This window comes from Xiphophorus hellerii, chromosome 13 (genome assembly GCF_003331165.1).
Source record: "Xiphophorus hellerii strain 12219 chromosome 13, Xiphophorus_hellerii-4.1, whole genome shotgun sequence".
Taxonomy (NCBI): Eukaryota; Metazoa; Chordata; class Actinopteri; order Cyprinodontiformes; family Poeciliidae; genus Xiphophorus; species Xiphophorus hellerii.
The window spans coordinates 17,513,944-17,536,186 of record NC_045684.1 but is presented as its reverse complement, the minus strand read 5'-3'; the positions used below and the strand labels follow the sequence as shown (position 1 = coordinate 17,536,186).

At 39.0% G+C, this 22,243-nt stretch overlaps 1 protein-coding gene across 4 annotated transcripts; it reads right to left on the bottom strand.

The window, feature by feature from the left end:
* Positions 1-935: 935 nt before the first annotated feature.
* On the bottom strand, positions 936-22,048 carry yrk (Yes-related kinase). Of its 4 annotated transcripts, XM_032581339.1 has the most exons (14): positions 21,922-22,048; positions 21,493-21,556; positions 11,963-12,006; positions 11,399-11,644; positions 11,145-11,247; positions 9,813-9,911; positions 9,530-9,633; positions 9,248-9,397; positions 7,775-7,939; positions 5,829-6,008; positions 5,296-5,372; positions 5,049-5,202; positions 4,058-4,189; positions 936-2,173 (listed from the first exon to the last, which is right to left on the bottom strand). In XM_032581339.1, the coding sequence occupies exons 4-14, from the start codon at positions 11,628-11,630 to the stop codon at positions 1,965-1,967; spliced, it is 1,605 nt and encodes a 534-aa protein (XP_032437230.1). In that variant the 5' UTR covers positions 11,631-11,644; positions 11,963-12,006; positions 21,493-21,556; positions 21,922-22,048; the 3' UTR covers positions 936-1,964. The 4 variants fall into 4 exon arrangements, with proteins under 4 accessions (XP_032437230.1, XP_032437231.1, XP_032437232.1 ...); XM_032581340.1 differs by lacking the exon at positions 21,493-21,556 and having other exon boundaries at positions 21,922-22,033; XM_032581341.1 differs by lacking the exons at positions 7,775-7,939; positions 21,922-22,048 and adding an exon at positions 7,219-7,374 and having other exon boundaries at positions 21,493-21,837.
* Positions 22,049-22,243: the final 195 nt, after the last annotated feature.

The window sequence follows — 22,243 nt, the reverse complement described above, 5'->3', positions numbered from 1 at the left end:
TTACTTTAAAAAAATTAAGAAAATTTTTTGTCTTCCTTAATGGTCTTTGAAGCTGTAATGAGGATCTCACTAGGAGCTAAAAACCAACAAAATGTAATGTAGAAATCAACTTAAATACCTCAATGACGGCCAGAGTATATTTATGTCTTCAAACTTCAATGTAATTAATAAGTGACAAACTTAACGGGTTTTGAAAAATTATAATTAAAAAAATTTGGCATTTACTCTCATATCATTAAATCCAGTGCAACAACCAAAAGAAGAAACCCATCTAAAGTATAAATCTAAGGATAAATAGAGAGCACAATTAGGTGAAAAAACAACAATATAAAAAAAATAACAAGCTTTGCACACTAATTATTGTTTAACTCACCCTCAAGATATGCGAGTAGTGAAGGTAGCAAACCCACATACTTACCAAGATATAGTCAACCACCAAAAATGACAGGCTGGGCAAGAAGAACATTATTCTAAGAATCAGCTGAGAGCTGCAGAGATGTAAAGCTCAGTTAGAAGAACAACACTAAAGATATTTATTATATAATAAATCTGAAAGACAGGATAGCTAGTTTTGTATTCCACAAACCTGGACAAAAAGGAAGGTATTGAGGAAGTAAAGTCATACTTGTATCGGATCATAATTAAATATGATCTTAAAAATCTTGATTTTCTGAAAAATGTCAGTTTGACAGCTGAAATTTATTTTCTTTTTATTAACACAATTTAACTTTATAATCTTGCACCTTCAAACGAAATTCTCATGAAATAATCAGGTTCCCAAAGTTTATTCGTTAAAAGTGCACAACCTTCAAAAGCAGTAGCTATTTCTTTAAGTTAAGGTACATTTTAATTTTGATTTACCAAAAGAACTTATAACAACAGTGATAGGTCATTAAAATAAGTCCCCAAACACAAACAAATGAGAAAACAAAACATCACCTGGAAAAGATATCTGATCTTTATTACAATAAAATGACAAAGGAGTTGCAACATGAAGGTTACATTCGTGGAAAAAATAACCATTAAAAAACATTTAAAACACTGTTCCTTTACATTCCGCTGCCAGAGATCTTTCCTCTTTACTTTTTTGCCATTTTCAACCCTCCAGTCTTAAAGGATGACAACTGTATACATAAATGTTTACTAGATATAGAAATGTTTGTGATGCACAGATATATTTCAGTTAAATTAGAACAATGAATGAGACAATTCATACATAAAGCACATTTCCTTCCACTTTGAGCGCAGCATGTTCAAGGAGACAGATATAGCTCTAATATCAGACCGTTTCTTTTTAAATCAAATATCATAACTATAATAAAATCAGGTCTCTGCTCAGTTATTGCTGAAGATCTAATCTTTTTTTAAATATCAGAGTGAACCTGTTAATAATCTGGTCAGATAAAGAACTGCGAGGTTCACTGTCAGCTGTCGGAGCTTTCGAGAGAGATGTGCAACTTGTTGCAGGCGAGACTCTTTTTGCATCAGCACATTTTTCACACAGAAATCAGTCAATCTGATGGCATTCTCCTTGCAAAACTAAAAAAAAAAAAAGAAGAAGAAGAAGAAGAAAAAAGAAATCAAAGGACCTGAAGAAATATGGCAGCTGAACAGATCATGCACCCACTGGACTCTCTCAACCCACCCCTCAACACAAGCATCTACATTTTCTTTCAGTTGCTTGTTGTCATGGTTACAGAGTAAAGCAACATTACTGCAAGGCCGGTTCAGGAGAGCTCCAACTCCTCAGCATGGATAACTGATCTGCTCTGAGCAGGATGCAGTGACGATCAGCAACCAAAAAACAAAGGAAATGTCAAAAGTCATTGATATGTTTCTTCATACGAGTTAAGTGTGGATCAAAAACACTGAGGGCACAAATAAACGCTCAACTTCAACATGCCCCGTCATTGTATTTCTGCACGGTGGGTTAAAAGCTCCGAATCTGTCTGACACGATTCCGGTCACAGGTTTTCCCCGGGCTGGTACTGCGGCTCTGTGGCGGTGAAGTAATCCTCCAGGAAGGACTGCAGGTACTCAAAGGTGGGTCTCTCGTCGGCCTCCCGCCTCCAGCACTGCAGCATCAGTTCGTGGAGCGAGGTCGGACAGCCGTGGGCGCCTGGCATCCTGTAGCCCCTCTCCACCTGCTCCAGCACCTCGCGGTTGTTCATGCCTAAAGGGGATAGAGGAAGAAGGATTGAACTGAATTATGTGCAAAAACAAAAAGAAAAAAAAACACAACAAACATCAAATATATTATGCACATTTGAATAAAAATTCAATAACAAAAACTGTAATGGAACACTTTAAAATATATTAATGACAAAAATAAAAATCCTGCCTTTTCAAAAGTGTTTCTATCTTTTGAACTTTTGGCAATTTGTCTAGAATATACAGTATATTTTATTTGTATTTTTGTGATGCACCAAAATAAAGTACCCCTTACTGTGAGGTGGAAGAAAAATAATGAATGGTTTTTAAATTGTCTTTCTTTTTTTAAAGGTTTTATTGGCTCTAGTGGCCTCTATTTGATAGTGAATTGACAACAAAGTGGGTAATGAGAGGAGGGGTAGACACGTGGCAAGGGTCTCTAGGCCGGGAATCGAACCTGCAACGGCCCCATCTGGGACTAAGGCCTCCATATGTGGGTTGTTCTTAACTCCTGCGCCACCACAGCACCCCTAAACTGTCTTTCTAACAAGAATGAAGGCTACAGCGGTTTGTTAGAGAACAAACCGCATCATAAAGTAGAGAGAACATAGAAGATAGATCCAGGAGAAAACTGTCGAGAACCTTTTTGATGTTACTAGAAAAAAAGGCAAGCAAATTTGAGCAGATCTTTTTTTTTTTAATCTTTCTCTGTCATTTATTTTTGGTCAAAGTTAAGAGCAACTGTGAAGGGACCCAAGAACCACATGCAGCGATGGAGCTGCATGTTGGAGAGCCCTGACCTAAACTGACAGACTGGGGAAAAAAGAGCATTAATCAGAGAAGGAGCCAAGTAGCCTGTGGTAACTCTGTAGGAGCAGCAGGGAACCACAGCTCAGGTGGGAGGATCTATCATAAAGACATCTATAAATCATTACAATCCACAAATTTCTCATTATGAAAGTGTGGGCTGAAGAAAGCTGCTCTTGCAAGGAGGTCATTAAAAGTTCTGATTAAAGTTTGGCATACGCCAGGTAGCAGAGGACACAGCAAATGTGCAAGGCGCTCCGGTAACACTGGGGTGTTTTAGGTGTGTTGGTCCTGATGTTTACTAGTCAGGTTATGTGCAGAAATAGTGCAGCAATTCCAGTGCAACCAAACATCATCACAACTCCAAAACCTCCGAAAGGTTTCGCTTCAGTCTTGGTATTATTGTCCTGGTCAACAAATGTCTCTGCTAAAAGAAAAAACGACTTTCTTTATATCACCTGAACAACAGCAGCAGCATTAATGTGCACACATGCAGAGTGCAAAGAGAGTGTTTTTAACATTATATCAAGAATCTCCAGTGTGCTCACAAGACTGAAAAAAATCAAATCAAATGAAGGGAAGATGCACAACATAAGATCCTTTTACAGGATGAAAAAAATAATAAATAAAAACTTGCAGAAGAAGAGGAGATAAAACAAAATGAACACGTCTTCACTAAGACAACTGGGAGATTATTCAACCCTGTTCCATCTTCTCACACAATTCTTCTTCATATTTTATCAGATCACCAAGTCGAGGTGTAAGGTATCAATAACATTTTGCTCGTGAAGGAATTGCATGAATTATCTCACTTATTAAAACATGTAAACTCGGGAAGCCTCAGGATCTGCATGCTAATTGGCACAGGAGGGTGGTAGATGCTCAAGAAACGGTTACCCCTCCTTTTACCGTAAGTTCTCATCTACAAGTGAGGAAGTGCTTAGGCTACGAAGTCTCCAGCAGAGCAGCTCAGTAGCAAGGTTTGTTAGTGTGAAAACCCACCATGTGTCAATAATCAGCTGTCTCACATGCAAAAACTAAACAGCTTCACTCTGAAATGATCTGAATTTAATCTCAACCAGCCGGTCTGGTCCAGTACCTGGGTAGGGAACACGTCCCTTAGTGATGAGTTCAGTCAGCAGGATACCGAAGCTCCAGACATCTGACTTGATGGTAAAGCGTCCATAGAGTGCAGCTTCTGGAGCCGTCCACTTGATGGGGAACTTTGCTCCTGAAACCATGGTAACACAGTCAAGATGTGTGCTCATGTATTTAGGATAGGTTAGGACTAAAAATGCAGACATAAAAACTAAACAAATAACTTTACAAAAAGATGCAGATGAAGACTGGATTCTCTTTTTCTTACTCGCGCACACATATTTTCAGTTCCAGCCCACAGTTTGTTTCCACTCAACATGGGTATGAATGTCATATTAAATTTAGACTAATAAATTTCATGTTGTTTTTTTTTTTAAGTGTTAGGTTCACAAATATTAACACATTAGAAACTGGCTTAATGCTGTGGATGCTTAAAATTACACATACACAGTTCAAACATTGGCCATTCTTCTTGGCTTCTAGTCAAAGTCTTTGGAAATTTATTCATAAAGGTAAAGTTGAGCCTTTAAAAACAAGTTCAGGTATGCGTTCATATCTTTGTCTGATTAAAACATTCACATGTCTCCACAGTTCCACCACTTGAAGCTGTCACATTTACCTGGAAGGAAACTAAAGCCTAAGCTGATTGGAAACTAAATGGTGATAAAACACCAGTGTTTCTGTCTGCATGAATGTGAAATAAAATATTCCCAAATAAAACAAGCCCTTTCTTCCACTCTAATCTATAATTGAGATTTTATGTGTAATTTTGACCCTGAATGTTTAACAGAAAATCCACAATAAATTCAAACTTGTGCACCTGATTCTTGTTTTTAAAAATGAATGCATGTTCATTCCACCTTTCAGAAGCATTAGTTCAGATAAGTTTTAAAAAAAGCCAAAATTACTGACATTTTCATCCATTCTCATCAAGGTTCTCATCAACCTTGACTTGCACACGTCTGGCAGAAGCTTATGTTTTATTCAGCTACCTTGTCTGGCTGTGTACTCATTGTCCTCAATTAGCCTGGCCAGGCCAAAGTCAGCGATCTTGCACACCAGATTGTCTCCAACGAGGATATTAGCAGCTCGCAGGTCACGATGGATGTAGTTCATCCGCTCGATGTATGCCATCCCAGCTGCAATCTGCACACGAAGAGAAACCAAACATGCTCACATCTGCAGTGGAGCTAAAAGCCTCACTTTTGTCCACCACATGCTGTTCGACTCGAACCTCACCTGTGCTGCCATGTCCACCAGCTGAGGCAGCTTCAGGGTCTGCCCTTCTCCGTCTTTTAAGAAGTCCAGCAAACTTCCTATGAGAAAAAAAAACAAAAAAACAGGCACCTTTCAATGACGAATTGAGAAGGTGGTCGCTTTTTAAAACACAGGAAAATATACTTTCCTCAAAAATTTTAGAAACAAGAATTTTAAATAGAAACAGAGCACTGGTTTTCACTGCACTCTTCTTTTGGGAAGTGATGTAGTAAAATCTTTTTCACACATGCATGGGTGTTTAACAGCGCTACAGCTAAAAATCAGAATCAATATTGCTTCTGTTCTTTTCTTTTCTTACATAAACTGAATCCTTATGATTGAACGAAATCCCTTTGAGTTTTATTAACCATGCGTTTCATTTAAGAATTGAAAAAAAAAAAAAAATTCAAAGTCACTTCAAAAGTTTGACGTCAGCAAGGCTTCCCCCCTGCTGCGGTGGAGGCAGTTCAAACCTACAACATGTCAGAGCGGTGACAGTTTACTCAACCCGATACCTTGGCTCATGAACTCAGTGATGATGTAGATGGGCTCCTCAGACACGACGGCGTACAGCTGCACCAGCTTGTCGTGCCGGAGCCTCTTCATGATCTGAGCCTCCTCCAGGAAGGCCTCGGGGGACATGGTTCCTGGCTTCAGAGTCTTCACCGCTACCTTGGTGGTGCCGTTCCACATGCCTGGCATACAGACGAGTCGATGTTAACGGGCGCACAGAAAAGCAGGGATGTATGTGCCAATTTGTCTGTCCTATTGACAGCTACAGTACATGTACATGCAGTGTGTCTGCTGCATATAAAAAGCAAACAATAAACAAAATGGAGTAGTGAGCTGATACATGCGGTAAATACTGATGCATGCACATGATTGGTATTTTGGAGGGCATGCATGATGTTAATGAGTGAGCTGACGGACAACAGATGAAAGAAGTTTTGTCTGGTTTTCTTACATCAATAAAAGCAGACCCTTAGTCACAGTGTCGGTCAAAAGTATACATACTCTCATTATGGACATAAATTTCATATATTTATTGATTTTAAGGAAACATTAGAATCGTGGACTGATTATAACTATAATCATGGTGTTTGGGAATATTGTTCATTTGCTCCAAACTGGCTTCCTCAACTTTTTTTTGAACTAGGAACCACCAAGATTGCTGAGCCAAAAACACCAGTGTCATTATCTGAATGGAGCAAGTTTAGCATCAACATGAAACACGGTGAGACCAAGAAAAAAGTTCCTGACCAAAAATCAACACCTTCAAATTGACTGAAATCTGCATCTGCCCCAGCAGACAAGCTCCTCTTACCTCTTCTTTATCAGAGGAGTTAAATATTGAACACATTAACAAAGTAGGTTTGGGGAAGTGAAACGGGGGACTTTGAAGCCCAAGAAACGACTATTTAAAGTAACTCTAATATTTCAGATTAGAACAGTGATGAAATATCCCTCCAGAATAGTACAGAGATCTTGGTGATGGCAACAAAAAGAGTTGCTCAACAACATTTTCTAAACTTTAGAGGAGGTATTCAATTCACGCTATAAAAAGAATGGCTCGAATGTGTCCTTAAAGAACCTAAAACAGCGTGAGATTTATGTCCGTGATGGGAGTATGTGGACTACCTGCAGCTCTGTACATGTATGATGCACAGATGACACCAGGATGATAAACCTGTACAGCTCAAAAAATATGTTAAAACACTCAGATTCAATCACTGGAGAACTCTTTCAGGGTTATATATTTTAAGGTAAAAATATCCAGTGTGTTCTCTACTGAGAAACAATACACAGGCATAAAAGGAAATCTTGAATTAGACACTGAAGTAAAGCAAAACAATCTTTGTTTCTCTGTTTTTCCTGACTTTTAGAGTTTGCCTGCATCAGTCTCACCCATCCAGACATCCCCGAAGCACCCCTGTCCCAGCTTCCTTTGCATTGACAGGGTTTCCCTTGGTACCTCCCAGGCGTCCCGCCCAAGGCCCAGGGTGAGAGGGGTGGAGTTGAGGCAGGGCTTGATCAGGTAATAACAGAGTCCATCGTTAGTTCCTAAGAAGAAAAGGAGGGAGAGGGAGTGCCAGAGATGGTGGGAAAGAAGTTTGGTGATGGAGGATGGGAGAAGAAAGGGTGAAGGTGTGGGTTGGAGAGTTGGTGAAAAGATGGAAAGGGGTGACAAAATGTGATGTGAGTTTTAAAAACATGCACATGCAACGAAAGGAGGATCAGGAGAACAACTCAGCACATCTGGATGTGGAGTGGGAACTCAGCTTCCTCTGCGTGATGTGCCCACTTGCAATTTTTCAATTTATGTTTAAGGTAAGAATTTGTTTCTTTCCGGTTTTACGTTAAGAAATGTTCACACTTTCTATCCTGTTACAATTATACATTTTTTAATCAGGCGTGCTTCTGTTGTTCTTTTTCCCCGTCAGCGAATCCCCAACAGTCCTACCCATCCAGACTTCTCCAAACTGGCCGTTGCCCAGTTTCTTAATCAGCTGGAGAGACTCGCGGGGAATCTCCCACATATCCTTGGTCTTCACTGATAAGTCGGCCAGCTTAGGCATGCCCCTCTTACAGCTGCCCATCAAGCGGCAGCACAGTCCCGCCGCTCTCTCTGAGACAGAGAGAGACGGAGAGACATACAAACAGACAAAACATAGAGAAAAACAGAGCAAATGCAAAGGTAAAGACAGAAAAATGCAAATTAAGCAAACATACAACAGGACAACACACATAAACATATAATGTACAAAGCAAAAATATGCATAAATGTGGCAGAAACACCGGGATGCTGTGCGAAAGACAAAGAAAAATACATGTGCCAAGATGCAAACTAAATTATGTGCGCTAATCCCAAAATGTGCCACTAGGGGGCAGATTGACACTTTCAACTAATTTAAGGTAAGACGGAAGTGAAACACATTATGTCATCCAAACTCTTCTTTTTCGAGTTTATAGCTGAAGTAAAATGGGTTTCTTACATTTTAAAAAAGCCAGAGTAACTTCATTCTTCCTATTAATCATATCTAACTCAGTTACTTTTACAGGGACTGTTTATGCTTATAAAAGCACAATGCAAAAAGCAGTATCAGGTAGAAGTATTTAAGATTTCCTTTGAAAGGTATTCATACACTGAACTTTTTCACTTCATGTTACAACTACAATTTTTTTTTTTACATCTTTTAGAGGGATTTATAATGCCCAGGCTCACGTATGATAACCAAAACCAACACAAAGTGGGTTATTATGAAGAAGACAATAATTTTTTTTTTTTAATTACCTAACAAGGTGGTGGCAGCATCATATTGTGGAGACACTTTTCTTCAGCTTCGGTATGGAAATTTTAAGGACTGAATTTAGATCTGACTGAGGATCTGTGGACTTAATAATTGAAGCTCACAGAAGCTTTGCATCAAATCTGACAAAACTTGAACTATTATAGAAAAATAAGCAAAGGTTTCAGTTTCTAGATGTGCAAAGTTGGAACATATCCCCAAATGCATATCCCCAAACACAACTGGTCACCCTGGATCTTAACGAGGGCTGTCAGAGTAACTGGTTCTCAATTCAAATACATCCCACATTGCATTTTTTTCTAAGCCATGCATTATTTTCTCCTGCTTCACAACTGCTGAATCCTCCCAGCTGTGTGGTTCTACTGCAAAGCATCTTTGCACATGACCATTTATAATAGTCATACATTCCTACACAGCACTGGCATTAAAGCACACTGAAGGTCATGGCAGTAACTTGACAATATCTAGGTGAAAAAGTTCAAGGTTTATGCTAAAGACTTGCAAATAATGAAGCAAACATCAACTGAAGCAATATTTCAGTATGACGACACCGAAACAGGAGCTTTGAAAGCTGACAGGCGATCAGAAAAGAGGAGGATGAATTTGTGAATCTGCTGGCGTGTTACCTGTGTAGTGCTCTACCAGCTGCTGAACAGTGTCAAACTGTGACCTCGTGGTGATGTAGTAGCCACCGTTATCTAGTTTGCGGATCTTGTAATGCTTGACATGATCTCCCTTGTTGTCGTCCCAGTCCCGGATGGACAGTGAATAAGCACCTGCATAAGAGAAATGTGAAAGGCTACATGAAGGGAAGGTTGGCTGATGTGAAAGAGTGGAAAGCTTTGATCGTTTTTAGACTCTCTTTAAAGAGATAGTGCATAGACGTGTTGAATGTTTCTTCTCCTCACCTTTGGTGGTCTCACTCTCTCGTATGAGGAAAGTTCCCCTCTGGTTGCCCTGAGCCAGCAGCTGTCTCTCCGCATCCTTCCTCCCCATCTTCCCAAAATACCACCTGTCACCATGAGAGCGCCACACAGGTGATTGGAATAACATCACACATCACTTGACCTCTGCTTTCAGACTACATGTCAATCACTAAGGAAGTCTTAAGTGTTGGCTTAAAGCGCAGCACACACAAAAAAAAAAAACTGTCACTGTTGTGTGTGTTTTAGTTTTCTGGTGCAAACTCACTCTTCAGCCTGTATGGAGTCAACAGGAGCTACGTAGTTGGAGGGGATGTAACCTGAGTTGCCGGTGTTCAACGAGCGAGCTTCCCACCAGTCACCCTCCCTGTAACCAAAGTCAATTTATAAAAAAAATTACAAAAAAAAAAAGAAGATATTGCTGGATAACAAATAAACAGTATTGGTCAAATGTTAACATCATGTAAATTGATTTTGGATTTCCTGAGCAGGACAAAATGTTTTTCAATAACAAAGGCTGGTCGAGATGCCCTGCAGCCGCTGAGACCTCGGATGTTTTTTAATCAGTGACATTTATTCACAATGGGAGGAATTTAATGCATACAAAAACAGTCAACTGACTTAGTTTGGCTTTCACAGAACTCAATATGATGTCAGCTCTTAGATAAATCCATATCTGTTGCTGTGGTCCTTTCATGTAGCGTCTGCAGACATTGAAACGCTGCTTATGTTGTTTCCTAAAAATATTCACCCCTCTTGACCTTTTTCTACAGTTTGTTATTTTACAATCAACGGAATAACTCAGATGTTTATAACCATTCTTAGCAAATACAGATATTAACGATATAAAAAGATATGCATTTGTATTGTAGAGCCACCGTCTTCTGCAGCCATACCTGTAAGAAACATCCAGATTTTTTTTGTCCATTTTTTAAGCACAATAAGCTCAAGCTCCATCAGATCAGATGGGCCAATTTCCAAGTCTTGTTGTCTGATTCTACATTAGATTTAGGACTGAACATTAACTAGGCTACTCTAAAATATGAAAACGTTTTTTGAACCCCCGTTTCAGCTCCTTTAACAGTTCATGTATCATACAGTCATCCAACCCACCATCACCATTTTTCTCAGGTGGTTATGTATTTAACACTGGCATCCTTGTCACTCACGGAAAAGATTTTTTTGGATTGCACAACAATCAGCTGTCCTATCAACAGATTCTCCCACATAAGTTGTTTGTCTTTACAGCTGTTTATTTCTCTAACAATCCCCTCAGGCCTTTGTAGAACAGCAGGATATTTCATTACACACAGACTCTCGTGTTTTCTCATTAGGTGACTTCTGAAAGCAATTGGTTTGATTTTATTAAGAGGTTTCAGAGTAGAGGGGGTTGAATACAAATGGAAACCACAAATCTGTGAAGATTTGATCTTTATGTCTCCCTTTTTCTTCCACTTTATAATTTTACTCAACATGAGCTCGACTGTCTCATACACATCCCATTAAAACACCCCAAAGTTTCTGGTAGCAACATGAAAAGTGTGAAATAGTTTAAGGTGTATGAATACCTACTTTTCAAGTGTGTGTTGTTCTAACTCACGTGTTGTTGATGATTTGGAATTTCTCTCCTTTCTGGAAAGTGAGGTCGTCTTCGGTGCGAGCGTCGTAGTCATACAAAGCTACGAAGAGAGTGACTCCACCACCTGCAGCAAAACAAAACATCCCTCCGTCACTTAACTCCTGTTCTTCAAATATTTGTGCTGGCACAAATTAGAAAACAGACATCGCAGGACAGAGAAATCATTGAAGGAAGATTAGTACTTTAATGTCTTAAATTGGAGATGATTTGCCTACCCATGCCTCCAGGCCGAGGGTGTGCATTGGTGGTGGGAAAGGCTGAAGGGGATGGGAAGGGCTTGTTGAAGTCTGGGATGGTCTGAGTGGGGTCCGGACAGTAGCGTCCCTGGGACAAACCTCCAGGCAGTATTTCTGCATTGTTCGCAGACAAATTGGTAATATCTACTGTTCCTGATGTTGCTCCTAAAGATTTGGCGGACTTTTTCTGCTTGCAACAGGCACACCCCATAATGGCGACGGCGTCTGTAAACGCAAAGAAGATGATTTATTCTTTCTTTGTAACATTTTTTTTTTTTTTCACTTTTAAAAAAATAGCCACTACACATAGAAAGGAATTCGTGTCTCATCACTGCAGTTAAATTAATTACTGGGAGCTGATGTGAAGTGAAAGCAACTCGGATTACTAACACACATTGATCAAAATAACCATGGAGAACTGCAGAAAGAGAAGTCACTAACTTTAAACAAAAAAAAACTTCCCTTAAACAGTAGGAGGTGCAGGAGATGGAGAGTAAGGAATTAATTACAGGGTGGGAAGGAGAAGTTAACTTTTTTCCTCACCTGATGTCTTCCTCTGTCAGATCATCTGTCAATCACCATCGCCACTGGAAAGAAAAAAAGAGGGGAGGAGTTGAGTGACGGGGGGTTTGTGGGGTAGAGCAGGGCAAAGCTGGAATGACGGGCAGAGAACTGGAGAAGGGGAACTGTAGGAGCAGTAAAGCATGAGGCAGTTGCAAGCAGAGAAGTTAGAAGAAAAAAAAAGACAGACAGCTTGAGATAAGGTTTGACAGAGAGAGAGAGACGTGAGGTTAGCCACTTCCCGTTTTGCTTTGGCGTTTCGAGAGAGGCTATTAACTTATTATTTCGGCCAACAGCTGTGTACACATGTACATGTGCGTGTGGATTTTTAGAGTTTGTGGCGTAACAAGCTTTCAAATGTCATCACTGGAGCAGAGGGTAACAGACATAAAGCGGCTCGGCCGTGAAGGTGTGTAATGGCTTTGACAAAGATCATTGTATCAATCCCGACTTCCAGTTTTGAGCAAACCACACTGTTTCGGCAGAATGCAGGTTCACAAAGCAAATAAAAAACTAACGCAAACACAAAGAGGAAGAAACATACAGTAAAAACTGTCATTTTTTTTATTTTCAAGCAGAACAACAAGGGCTATAAACATAAGCTGTTCTGGTTAGTGACGGTGCTTTGAAAATATTACAAGAACGCATTAAGTAATATTTAAAAGATAAAAGTGTTTGCATATGACTACCAGCTGTTGGTTACTGAGCTTAAACTGCATCGATAAGAAGCCATTAGTGCAAATATTCTACAATGTACATGAAGTATCAGATGTTTAAAAAGACTAAAGTTGATCAGTCCCTTTTATCACATGAACTGACTTTACACGGTTTTAATAAAAATAGATTAATGCATGCAAACTGCTTTGCAGTGATGGGGAATTCCTGATCTTCTTATCATTTGACTCAGGTCAGCAGGAAAAATGTCTATTTCAAATCCTATAGTATCACCTCAAGGTTTTGTAAAATTGTTCAAATTCAGCAAAAAAAAAACATGTTACCCAATTATTATTATGAGGGCAAACACGTATTCTAAATATTTTTTTGAGGTGAAAAGCAAAAAGACTTGTGTCTCAAGTTTTTTTGGGTTTTTTTTTGCAACATACTCTTAGCTGCTTTAGAAGAAATTTCTTCAGATGCCAACCTTTTTGTTTTAGGGGATCTTATTACTGAGTAGATTAAAGAGCTTGACTAAAAACAGAGTGCTGCAGAGAGAAACAAGATGCTACATTAAAGCTTTTTTATTATGATGATGTCTTGTTTTTCTACTGAATGTTATTATCAGTTTTTATCCGACATACATTATGTAGTGGTGAGAAGAAAAAAAACATTATAGATTTGTTCTGTTTTTGCTTTTTAGTCTGGCTTAAATGTTCATCAAACAAATTTTAGATTAAACTAATATGACCAGACTTACTACAAAAAGCTCTTTTCTCAATTTGATTTCATTATTAAACGTTATATAAACCAGTCTGACCATATGTTAACATTAATTGGCCTGTAAACCCAATAACTGGTTGTGCCACTTTGGCTGCCAACAAGCATTACAGACAACTGCAGATGAATCTTTTATATCTTTGCAGAATTGTTCTACTTCAGCCACACTGGAGGGACTTCAAGCATGAAGACCCACAAAGACCTTGTGGAAGGTTGTGCCACAATATTTCAACCAGATATAACTTTGACTAGGCCACACCAAGACAATCCTGCTTTTATACTCCTACAATTATACTTTGAAATCTACACTTTCTCAGTTATTTGTTTGATTTTAAAGTGTATTTTGATCACAATCACTTTTGTAAAAGGAGACACCCTTGTGTGTGTGTATATACTGTATATATATATATATATATATATATATATATATATATATATATATATATATATATATATATATATATATATATATCCATGTGCTTTCTTTAATTATATTTTTAAAATGCAGAAGCCCAGAAAAAGCTACATCATTTGATTACACAATTTATAGAGTTAACTTGTCAATACCTTTTCAAGTAAAATGAACTGGGTCTTTCACAACACTGTGAGCTTTCAGCCATTCTAATATGGATATAATTAAGAGAAGCAACTGTAAAGACAAGATAATCTATTTCTGTGTTGGAATATTTCATTAAAGCTCAATTGGCTGTCTTCTAGATGAAGCAAGACAGTGTAAAAGATCATTAAAATATAATCAAGTCAGAACTTATAAGACCACCAATAAAATCCTAATCTCAACCCTCTAATGAAGCACCAAAGTAAAAGCTATGTTAGATGCTTGCTCTTTCTTGTTCCTGCAAAAGATGACAAGAGGATAAGAAATGTTCTGCTTGGTTACGCAATGTTCCTCTTAAAAATAAAAAAAGCATGTTTCATCAGATTATGCATGAGGAGGCATGAAGGTCTAAGCTGCTATTAAGAAACACAGAAAACCAGGGTCAGATATAGTCTTAAAACGAAAGCCGCACCACCCAGCACAAATATTATTACAGTAATGCTGTTTTAAAATTGCAGTTGCTAAGTTACAAAAGGCATGTCTGTCAAAAAGCCCACTGCAGGCTAGCCAGGAGCAGACAGCCTCACTAACTAATCTTGCTGACATCAACAAGATTTCAAAGTTAAACACAAATTTAGCTGATTGTTATTCTAAGTTTTTGTGCTAGTCTATTAAAAAAAGATTACTCTGTCTGTAAAAATAAACATGTTACCACATTTTAAAAGAGTTGGTAATGAATGTTTTTTTTTTCTATGAAAGCATTTAAACCATGTTGCACATTTTTTGTCTAAGATGTGTTGATAGCACTGTGGTATCTTTACTCCAGTGGGTTTTTTTTCTACTTTTCAGAAATATTTCATGTCTCCAAGACAACACAATTAAAACAAATCTTTTGAAAACCTTAAACTTTAACTTTGGGTTCTGGAAACTGTAAAGAAGCAGACAAACAAAAACACGCCAGATTTTTGGAATGGCATCTTTTGATACAAAAACTTCATCAGAAAGGCCTGTTTTGCTATGTTATCATTGACAAAATCAAGACGAAGATGCATGTTCTCCATTCACATAAGAGCCTAAAGAAAAGCATTAACAGCTATTATTTTTTTAAAAATTTTCATGTCACAACCACAAACCTGAACGTATTTTGTGGTTGTTTCTGCAGCTTATCTCGTGTCATAGAGGGAACACAACAAACATGAGGTCAAACCGAGACTTTTTTGGATATGTGCCGCAGTGTGGTGGCAAACAAACAGTGGACACACCGTTCTCAAGATGAAACATGCTGATGGGAGCATCGTGCCAGGGGATCATTTTCTTCACCAGAAACAAGCTTGTCGGAGTTGATGAGAAGATCAACAATGCCAGGACCGTAGAAGACTTAAGACTGGAGACCAACAACATGTTGGTCTTTCATATGTAAATCCATTCAAGATACATTCAACTTTGAGATTGTAACGTGACAAAATGTGGAAAAAGGTTTAAGAGGTGTCAATACATTTACAAGAAACTGAGTATAAACAAATGTTAGAGATCAGTTTGTAGCAGGACTTTTGTATCTATGCTCTGTTTTAAAATGTGTAGTCTATATTTGGAAATTATAAAATGCTGGACCAAACCATCACCACCCAGACAAATGCAGGTTTTTAATTTAGAACTGATTACTTTTGGCTGAGCTCACACATACATCAGGATAATGTCTCCAGAGTGCTCTGAGATTCTAACCTGCAACCTTTCGAGATGGCTAACCTTCCAGGCTGCAGCCACCCCACCTACTCAGGAATGCACAGGAAGTCACAAATGGAGAACAATACAAGTTATGGCAGAGAAGGAAGAGAAATCATTCATTACTTTCATTGTGACAAAATGGCAACTGCAGGTTTACTCGTTCCCCTCTAAAAACCTTCGACGTTCTTATAGAACTTCACAGCAGCAGCGGCTGTTTCGGGGCGATGTAATGCAGCAAAAAATACAGCAGCAAATTCACACACAAAAACATTCTCTCACTATCAGACCGGCCATCGTGAGAGTTACAGGAAGTTAGCCCAGTTAGGGTTTCCTGTCCACCCTACTGATGGCTCCCCCCTTTTCCTGGAAACTGAGGCCAGAGTCCATCTACATACACACCCAGACCAGCTGCAGAGCCGCAGAAATACCCCAAGCTCACACTTACCTTTCTGTTACTGTTCTCCACTCTGCGCTACAACACCTTTCACATTCTCTACATCCACTCCTCAGATGTTGTGCTCGTTATTGAGCGAAGCAAGGAAGGTAGAAGTGACAGGAGGCATAACTGAGGCCATTTTGATTTAACTAGCCTTCCTTTGCCCTTTTATGTTCAATTGTCACTCTTCCTGCCTTTTTGGGACTGGCAGGTGACCACAAACAGGTATGATATAATAAAACAGTCGCAATCACACATATACTGGGAAGTGTTTTATCGGTCATTATTCCCTGTTGGGTTCCTGTTGAATAGATAATCCTGTCATTGTCTTGTTTTCCACCCTCTGCACACAGAAGCTGTAATAAATTTACAACTGGTGTGACTGAAGCTGATTTGTGGGTAGAAAACAAAAACAACATTTTTCTGTGATTGGAAATTCTCACATGCTCAGAGCAACTCACCTTAATATGTTTAATAACCACTGAAGTTCAGGTTGCAAGCTTTCAAAGTCATAACATGTACTAGGGTTAAGAGTATGAGAGTGTGTGGGCGTTTTGTGGTGTTGGTGATGAGTGGTAAAGTGGGGGGTTGCACAGTTAATCTCCTTTAAACATCACACTTAGTTTGACAGTCTAAGCTCACATTTCTTGTTAATTACATATGACAACAATGAGATACAGTGCAGGGGGGATAGCTATTACTGCTAACTTTGACTTTTAAAGAGGAAATATAGCACTCAAAAGGTGCATTAGTGCTTTTTTTTTTAACCAGTATTTATTGAGGGTGAAGTGAATTTTGGAACAATCGCTGTTTTTCGGCTATGGCCCTGCGTAAAATTGCCCTTATTCATGTTCAGGACTGAGCACAGACTCAACCTAATGTTGCGGACTTGTTGATAAATGTCATAGGAGATTTTTATAGCAGCATACTAATACAAAGTAATAATTAGACTACCCTGTGAAACAAAACCTGCTTCCTTTGTTGGAGGAGAAGTGTGATGCTCATCTCTGATACATCTGACTGCACCACTGGTAATATTCACCAGACATCAAAGACCTTTACTCAAGCTTCACATGTGACATTTTTTGTGGGCTGTCATCTCACCTAAATACATATACTTGTGTTTGTCTATTTAAAGTCAAACATGGTTTCCCACTTGACTGACTATAAAATGCTTTAGCGGAAATACCAAAGACGTTGACTATATAAACGGTGAGTTCTCCAGAAACGGAGAGCCACGGCGAGCTCTCCGTTGCTCTGCATGGTCATGCTGTGGAATTAAAGTTATAATAAACTTTTATGTAAAAGTCAGAATCACAGGTAATTGCAGCAGCTGCATGTTTGATTTTTCATTTCATAAAGCAACTTTTCAAATGCAGCTTTTCATTAGAGGCAGTGCTATAATGCTCATGCTGCACGTAGGTGTATTATTTATTATTAATGCTTTACACCAGGGGTGCCCAAAGTCGGTCCTCGAGGGCCGACATCCTGGTGTTTTAGTTCTCTCCCTAGTTTAACGCACCTGGATCCGATGATGGCTCGCTAGAAGGCCTAAGAAGAAAACTGACATGCTGAAAAGGTTGTTACTACCGGCAGGTAAAACATGCAGGACGCCGGCCCTCGAGGACGGACTTTGGGCACCCCTGCTTTACACAATGAACTTGCGCATTCATTTCCGCTTAATTGGTAACGAGAGAACAACATTTTTGTTGGTTTCTGAATCAGAGTGGGCTTAATCAGGACTGATATCTCCCTGTCCAGGAATACCTGACTTTTAAAAAAATTGATCATTATCAGGTTCTTGTAAAACGTATTGATAGGAGATGATTTTGAATTAAACTTGCTTCTTTATCAGGCCTGCAGGACCGCTCCTCTTGTAGAATGGAACTGTGCATGATTATTCTTTAGTCTAAATTTAGACATTTTAACTTCATTTTTTCTGTGAGAACCTCTAATCTGTTTGTTGAATGGAAATGTGTCAGTTCCCATTTTTTGTCCCAAAACCACCTTTGTAAAATAGCTGTTGTATACTTTCACTTTTTTTTGGTTAATTTGTTTTAAAAAATGAACCACATCATGACACTTCTACCACTATAGTATTGAATGGTATTACCCAGAGGTTGTGGATGTAGCTTTTTTGCTGATTTTACTGATTTTGAGGTTAAGTAAATAGATTAGACAGACATGGAGTTTGTAGTTTGAAGACTGTAGTTTAGAAACAGTTTAACTTTCATGTTAGTCTAAACACTACGGCCATCTTTATTTTCTGCAACCCAAGATTGCAAACTTGCATTTTTTGTAAATGGGGTACATGATAGCTTCTTTCAGCCAGCTGACCAGCAGGGGACAGCAACAAAATGGGAGAATTGCAACATTATGTTACTCTATGCTTCAAACAGACAAGGCAAAAGTATCACATTTTTTCATCATCTCATAAAAAACAATTTAAACCATCAGTGCAGCTGTCCTGGGTTTGACATCCAACATTTCCTGCCTGGTAACTGTCAATAATAGCCACTAATGCCCAAAAAAAAAAAAAAAAGATTAGAGTGATTGCAAGAAAACCTTCCAGATCAAACATAAAGTGTCAAAGTACCAGTGCAAGCATATAAACTACAGGGCAATAATTACCAGAAGGGCATGAATGCTGCAATTTTTTCATTGATTATTAAGAAGGCGATAAATATCTTTCAACATTTTGTTTTATGAATTATCAATAAAAACTGACAGATTTTTTAAATTTATGTTCTTTTCTACTTTACATTATGATTGTATGAAATATATATACAATATATATGTGTGTGTAGGCGTGTGTGTGTGGGGGGGGGGGGGGGGGTGTACAAAGGAAAGGAAAAAGTGTTTAATAACTTTCAAAGTGCATATTATATCCTTTCTAGGCATGATAGAACAATCCAGTTCAGTTCAAAATGATGTTTTAGATTTTTAGGTGCAATATGTCTTCCGTTAAAACTGCAAAATAACTTTTTAAGTTCATCTGCGAAGCAGATACGTCTTCATAAACATCAAGAAAAAACTTTATTTTCTTAGGTATTTACACTCTGCGCAACACAAAGAGCCACCTACTCCCAAATAACTGGAGAGGTAGTAGGTACTGGAAGGTGAATCGTTTTGCCCATATCAACTGGCAATCAGACCTTTCTCCATCTTTGATGCAGAAGTTCGTAAAAAACGGTACTGAAGAAGAACTGTGAAAATGTCACTTTCCACTTCCGCACTCGAGTACATTTCAGTATACTGCTGGATTTGTCCAGTTTAAACAATGTAAGGAAGCAACAAAACTTTGACCTAGAAACTACTACCGAGCATTCTGTGCATTCTTCTAAAAATCACAATAACATCAACCCCTCCGTCAACACCGACACTCCCGCCAACATCCATATCCAAGTGACACACCCTTTCCTGCACAGTGGACTGCAGATAAGCTGCTCCCAGAGGGAAAATTCACTGCAGTCAAACACATACACACACGCTCGGTCCTAAATCTGTCCTGTTTTACCGATTTCTCCTTAAAGCCATTACTTTTACCACCCGGTCCTCTTGGTGTATTATTTTTACCTTTTTGTGCTCAGACCTTTCTTTCTAACTCTGCACCATGAACAGGAAACTCAACAGGATGCAGAATGCGAGTGGGGCAGGAATGATAGGACAATGGGAAGCAAACTGTCACTGAACCCTCTCGCACACACTCCAACAGAGGGGAGAGGGAGACGGAGTTAGAGGGGGAACAGTGGAAAAGTAAGGCGTCTCAGCCATCGGGATGTCCTGTTTCTGCATGATGTCATCACATCCTTAAGATACAGAGGCCAGACCCGGATTGTTGTTTGTAACTCTCAGAGGTTTCCCCTGTTTTCTACACATTAGGATCGAGACTTTGTCCAACAAGAGGAAGTTGACTGCCTTGTGTCATATTCAGCTCAAACCCAGGTGTTTAGGACTCTTGCAATGTCCAATTCTAATTCTTCCTACAGAAAATATACACAAGTCCCTTTCCTTCCTGCCTGTATGTAGCTCCAGGGCTATAGACAGGAACTGACCCCGTAAAGAAACAGGAAGTGATGGAGTCCGGCCTAACAGTGGTTCTGCCCATCAAAACTCTCACAATTTCTTCATCGCCTTTAAACTTTTTAAAGTTGTGAAACTTATACTTTCAGAGATTACAAAAAGGAATCTACAAGGATTAGCAACCTGCCCAAGCTTAATGTTAAAACCATAAAAAAAATCATTTTTTGATAGATGGGTATGTTGAGGAAACAGGCAGCCCAGCCTTTTCCTGCAGGTGGTTTCCTGCAGGCATGTACTATGAATAATCTATTAAAGGAATATCTAACACACTGACAGAAATAAAATCTAGCTGGAAAAATTTAGGAATGTGTACCCATCACTAATCCAAACAATATATAATTTGGTTTGCTTTAAGGCAGTTGTTAAGTGACAATGGAGCCATTTTTACCATTCTGCCCTTTATAGAGAAGAGTAAGTTCACCAAGCGGCAAGTTCAGTCTCGATTTCCAGTCTCGGGAAATCGAGACTGTCTGGCAACTTTTGGGAGCCAAAATATTTCCATCAAATTTGTTGTCTTTCAGACAGCTCACTGTCTGTGTGCAGCAACAGACAGAGAAGGGGCTGGGCTGTGTTGGTTTATACTTTATAAAGACGGGAAAAAGTCCTGCCACTTCTCAAAGAAACAGCAACTTTTTAAGATTAGCGTCTCTGGACTGAATGACGGACATTCATCAAGGACAAAAAAAAAAGTTTAACATAAACAAATGAAGTACTGAACAAATAAATACTACATCTCTTGAAAGTCTGTGCTTCACTAAATTCCCTTCAGGGTGAAAGCTTGGGAGGAGACACTGCCAACCCTCTTGATGGCAACACAGGTTATGACCAAACCCTTTAAAGTAAATTCCAATTTTTTAACATTGCAGCATGATTTCTAAACATCCTCTGTGGTAGGCCATGTGTCCATCATGAAAAGTGCAAGAACAAATGCATAACCGCACTTCATCAACTTCTCGTAGGCAACCGTAGCCGAACTTCCCTTTATTTAACAGACAGAAAGTCGCTTCTCAGCTTTCACGTATGTCATCAGAAATTTGACAAATTGATAAGTTAGAAAAGCAGCGTTAAAATATAATTGGACTGCTCGGGATATACAATCTATACAGGTTCTGTATAGATTCTGGTTCTGTTGTCATTTAAACACTTTAATGTGTGTGTGTGTCTTTTTTGACACACACAAGAACCTTTGAACACTTCAAGAATAGATGTAACTTTTTTTTTTGCAATGGAGTTTACATTACAGAAATAAGTCACTGAATTAACTCAATGTGTACATACCTGAGAAAGAAGCGGGCGTTCAAGCGGTGAATCCAGGTGTGGGTTGCTGGAGAAGAGTCGCGCGCTGCTTCAAAGAGCAAAATAAGTGAAGGGGGGAGAAAAGGAGCGCGCGTGCACTAAAAGGACCAGCCCAGAGGGCGGCGCGCGTGGAGCGGACCCGTGGACACTTCATTCAGCGGAAACAATGACTTTTAACGCAATTTCCAAAGAAAGCGGTCTGTTATCTGCACCGAAGGAGGGACGTAACGCACCTGAAATAACTATTAGCGACAGCAGACACGGCTGAAAATTGTTCACCGGATATGGAAGAGGAATGACTTCAATATATCGGCGATTTTTAGATAAATAAACCTTATCTAGATCAAAGTTTTAACTTTAGAAACAAACAAAAAAAACTAAGTCTGCCTTTACTTTTAACAAGTAACTTACGTTTCACTTAAAAGCAGACAGCCATGCTGAATCAGCCTCGGTTCCTGGGTGATGTGCAGTTGCAGCTCAGATGTGACACTTTGACCGAGTGGTGCGAAAGACAGGAAGAAGACTAAGGAGATGTGCGACATCCGCGTCAAAAACTATATGCATGCATGAAAAATTAACGTAACTTCTTAGTGTACGGTACGTTTCTTGACTTTTTGTGCTTCCACGCATATTTCAACTGTGGCAAAATTGACCTCTGGCAACTACAGCACAGATACACATTCACGATTAACTGTGGCCTTTGGTTTACAGACATCCGCTAAACAAGTTAATG